The sequence below is a fragment of the Sander vitreus genome, chromosome 3, assembly GCF_031162955.1.
Source record: "Sander vitreus isolate 19-12246 chromosome 3, sanVit1, whole genome shotgun sequence".
NCBI classification, from domain to species: domain Eukaryota; kingdom Metazoa; phylum Chordata; class Actinopteri; order Perciformes; family Percidae; genus Sander; species Sander vitreus.
In genome coordinates this window covers 28,471,535-28,476,503 of record NC_135857.1, presented here as the reverse complement: position 1 = coordinate 28,476,503, position 4,969 = coordinate 28,471,535, and the positions used below count along the sequence as shown (strand labels likewise).

At 39.1% G+C, this 4,969-nt stretch overlaps 1 protein-coding gene across 1 annotated transcript; it reads left to right on the top strand.

Annotated features, from left to right (window-relative positions):
• Positions 1 to 1,118: 1,118 nt before the first annotated feature.
• On the top strand, positions 1,119 to 4,969 carry sebox (SEBOX homeobox). Its single transcript, XM_078247116.1, has 3 exons — positions 1,119 to 1,221; positions 1,895 to 2,115; positions 3,059 to 4,969. Exons 1-3 carry the CDS (start codon positions 1,119 to 1,121, stop codon positions 3,758 to 3,760), a joined length of 1,026 nt encoding a protein of 341 aa, XP_078103242.1. The 3' UTR covers positions 3,761 to 4,969.

The following is a 4,969-nucleotide window of genomic DNA, read 5'->3' as shown; positions in this document are numbered from 1 at the left end:
TGTGGACATTGTGTATCCTTACTGGGAATGAAGTAGACACATTTCTGCATTGTAACAAAAAAATTCAAATCCAAAAACTATTATGTATAGGCTATATATTCTTTTTATTTAATAAAGAAGTTCTTTTATTATATAGTAAATACAAATTGAACACTCTTTATGATACGGGGGATCAGTCCACCATGCAAATATTATTGAAGTTATTGGAATTAAGTGGCATTATCTCTCATCTCCAGATTAAACTTGACCTACTTGGAAACTTTTGTGGAATAATTCGATGGCCAGTATCTCTAATAAAATAGGCTACAATTTTTTGTTGAGTCTGACAGACAGTTATACAATTGTTTTTATTATTTTTGATCATAATATATTAATACTGTATGTGTCATCGTGACATTTGGCTCAGAAAGCATGGGCTCCTTTTATTGATTCCAACTGATTCTCATACACTTACAACTTCAGTAGTTGGTTGATCTCATAAAACATTTAACAAATCCATTTCCTAAGCAAATCCCAGACAAAATGAGACATATTTTCAAATGAAGCAGCACAGTCATCGGCTAATTCATGGTCTAAATACCTACATTGCGCAGGTTTTCATACACCAAATATATTTTATTGGTTTTGTTTTAAAAAAACATGTTTTTATGGCTGGTCTGTTTTATTTTGTTGTTTTGTGAAGCACTTTCTAACATGGATTTTGAAAAGTGCTCTATAAATAAAGATTATTATTATGATTATTAAGTATTATTATAAACATATACAAAATAGGCCAATATTTTTTGGAATTTATGCTATTTTCCTCTGATTTTTATCTGTTATTATAATGATACACTATTGAATGTTAGAGTGTTGGCCTATTAATCACAACACCATATCCTCAAAAACTCTTCAAAAACAGCCAGAGCAGTTGAAGAAATAATACAATGCAGCATGAAAACAACTGGTGTGCTCCATTCTCAGATGGGGATTAGAAGGGCAGAGGTGAACAGCACCTAGATTTGCAGGGGTGGGTTGTGGGTGTGGGGTGTCACATCTGGTGATGTGGGTATAAGAAGCGGTCACTCGTCCTCAGCTGTCAGCACAGAGCAGTGGATGTGTGTGTCTCTGTGTGAGTCATGGCTCTATTCACGGACTCAGACTTCTCTTTACTCAAGCAGAACCAGCAGAGAGACATGGTGGATTTTAAGGCGTTATTTGGAGAACCGGACCACTGTAAAGGTGAGTGCAATATCATTTAGAATTGTCTCTTCAATTGATCATTTTCATGTTTTGCTTCCTGTAATCAATTTCCACTGGAGAAACCACACCAAATGTAAATTAAGCATCAATCAATTAAATAGGGCGAGCCAATGAAAACACCGTAACTAAGACAACATTCTCAATGAAAAAAGAATCCGAAATTAGGAAGAAAGAAATATTATCTAAATTAAATAATTAGTTAAAAACAAATGCGCGTGTTATAGGCTAAGTCAATATAAACATCGAACACAACCTCATAAATATCAGGCTATAGTAAGAAAACTAGCCTATAGCCTATTAGTACAACATGAAAATAAAAGAATTATGCAAATTTCTTCCAGGTGTAGCCTATTTGTTGTTGTTTTTTTTTTTTTTTTTTTTTTTTTACAGTAGGCTATATTTAAAAAATTAAAATAAAAATGTAGCCCTGAAGCTTGTGATTTCGTTTTAATGGCCTACAAAAACGTTACAACTCGGCGCGTTTCGACCTTAAACAATTAAATCTAAATTTAAATGATTCATTTTTATCTTCCTCATTCTTATTTATATAATATATATAGCCCAATATTTTATATTAGGCTATATAGCCTACATGTCTTTTTATTTTTATTTTTATTGTTTCACCTCCCTTTTGGATTTTCTTTATGATAAGATGCCCGGAGTGAGTGCGCGCTGTCCTCTCCGGAGCCGGACAGAGCCGCCGTCGCCGCCGCCGCCGGTTTGATGGAGGGCCAGAGGAAGAGGAAGAGGACCATCTTCAGCCGAGCCCAGCTGTCCGAGCTGGAGCAGGCCTTCGCTGTGACTCCCTACCCGGACATCACCCTAAGGGAGAGGCTGGCCGCGCACACACACCTGCCCGAGAGCAAGATCCAGGTGAGTCTGCTGCTGCGCAGGGGTCTCTGTTAAGCTTCAAAACTCCCCATAAAACCCCGGCTATAACTACTCTTTCTATATTATGAATGGATTAAATGACCACTTATGTGTGTCTCAAGTGTTGCCTGCTTAGGCCTATGTCGAGCTGTTTTTGGTGAGGAAAACTACAAAATATAATTTTGCTCCACAAAGAATTGACCCAAGTAGGATTTGAACAGGGGTGGTTCTGCAGAGGTGGGGGGTCCCATCCATATTTTTCCTCTAGTACAGTTAAAGAAAAGTGTAATTAATATCAATGGTGGAATATAACTAAGTATATTTACTCAAGTACTGTACTTAAGTACAAATTCGAGGTACCTACTTTACTTGAGTCTTCTACTCCACTTCATTTCAGAGAGAAATATTGTCCTAGTTACTTTACAAATTACGATTTTTGCACACAAAACACATGCAGTTTATAAAATATGATGTTTTATTATAAATTAAACTGGCCAACAATATTTAGGCCTACAAGTACAGCTGAAATGATTAGCCGATTAAACACAGAAGTGTTTTGATCATTTCCAGTTTCTAAAATTTGAGGATTTTTCTGCATTAAGTACTTCTACTTTTAATACTTTAAGTACATTTAGTAACAGTTTCAATGCAGGACTTTTACTTGTAACAGAATATTTTTACAGTGTGGTATTAGCAGGGGTGTCGGACTGGGGGTGGAAATGGGACTGAGTACCCAGGGCCCTCATGTGAGGAAGGCCAAAAAAGATGCTAGAATGAATAGCTGTGGATGTGGGGAGGGGCCCATAGAGAATGCCTTTCTACAGGGCCCAGAACTCTGTGCTACGCCCTTGGGTATTAGTACTTTTACTTAAGTAAAGGATCTGAATACTTCTTCCACCACTGATTAATATGACCCAGGCATTACAAGTCTTTGTATTTCCCACAGGTGTGGTTTCAAAACAGAAGAGCCAGAAGTATCAAGATTGTGAGACACCCCAAGTCCACCAAGCCTGGCCTGGGAGGTAGAGAGGTTGTAGATCCCCCCCCTGGACCTGTGAGCTCTGCTTTCCTTACCTCAACCACCCTGACAGACATATTCAGGCAAGAGCCGAACCACTCCTGTGAGGATGTCCCACAGATTTATTCCGACTGGATCCACATCTACAGCAACCCAGTGTCATCACCGCCGCCATCTTCCTCATCTCTCCACCAGCAGCCCACACTGGGTCCCTCAAAACCTTCAGAGTGTCGTCTCTGGGAGGAGGAGCCCCACCAGCGGCAGCATCTGGGACCAGCACTCCCCGGTTTCCTTCCTGGTTCGTTTCCTCAGCCTATCAGCAGGCAGCCTCACCACTCGGCCTCCGCCCGCTCCTACCAGTCTTTCAGGAACTTCAAACCCCAGACTATGGCTCCATCTGGGACTCATCAGGCCGTGTACGGAGGCAACGCTGCAGGTGGAGGTCACACCTCTGTAGACCAGGTAGTCCCCTCCCACCCTCAGCCGGTGTACTGGGAGGTAACTCAGGGCCAAGGTCCCCACCACTCACACCCCCATCACCACCCACAGATGGGACCGCAGACCTCCATGGGCTACATCTCAGACCTGATCTACAACGCTGCTATCGTCACCAACTTCCTGGAATTCTGATTAGTCTGGATGTGGAGCATGAACGTGGAAGTATTAATACTGTATAGTTACTATAACTGATTCTGTCTCCTTCGTATTTCCTGTTACAACACCTCCTGTGTCTCCATCTGTCATGTATGTTACCAGAGTCAAATGTTCCTCAAACCTCTATATAGGCTACTACAGAGTTATTATCAAGTTGTAGTTTTTATTTTATTCTTTTTTTAGTATACGCCAGTCATGTTTAATATGTTTGGGATTTATTTGATTTATATAATCCCACTTCAATTTACAATATTTTACAGTTGCTTTGGATCCGTTTTCACAACAGAGTTACTAGTGCAATGCAAAACTTTAAATGCAAATAGCCAAACTGGCTCACTAAAGTCTTCAGAACACGTTTCAGTGCTTATTACTGAGCGTACAGATCACTGCATCAATTGCGTCATCAATGTGTTTATAAGCATTTCTCCTTATTCTAACAATAGCTGGTGAGCAGCATTACAACATAATGCTAATGACTTCACCCCGACTGCCTCGCACGTCAAAAGTATGAAAGTGGTGGAAAGAAGAAAAAGGGAAAATAAATGTTTTGAATACTATCACATTTTGACTGCTGGTAGTGTAAATTGGGGTTTCATGTTATAGCTATGAATTCCAGCATTACCGTAGCTTTAGATTAGATTTATGTGTGAGTGTAATATTTAAGGTTTGGTGTCTTGAATAGAAACAAGTGTTGTGGTGGTCGATAGTAACAGTACAATCATGATCATTTTGTCTTTTATGAATATAAGATCTACTGTAGTTTAAAATTTAGACATCATCTACTGTCTATTTACAGCGATACCACATATGAATAACATCAGAGTCATTCTTACTTTTATATTATTTCAAATACTGACTTCTGCTAAATTTGCACATGTATTTCTCATTAATTGCTAGTTGTTGCTGTTTGTTGAGCAAATGCCCACTGTAGATGGTGTTTTGATGAGAACTGGCTTCTGTTTGACAGCACTATTTTATTTTAAAATGCAACAATGATTACAATTCTGCGATGGGCATTTACATACAGTGTTGTAATGCCCTGATAAATGCACTGGTGTGAAATATTACCTAATTTGATTTGTGTGCAACGTGAGATTCTGAGTACAGCATTTTGTGTTCAGAGTCTTGCAAATTGAAACTCTTGTTGTGAAAACTGAGTCAAAGCAACCGTAAAATATGTCAAGA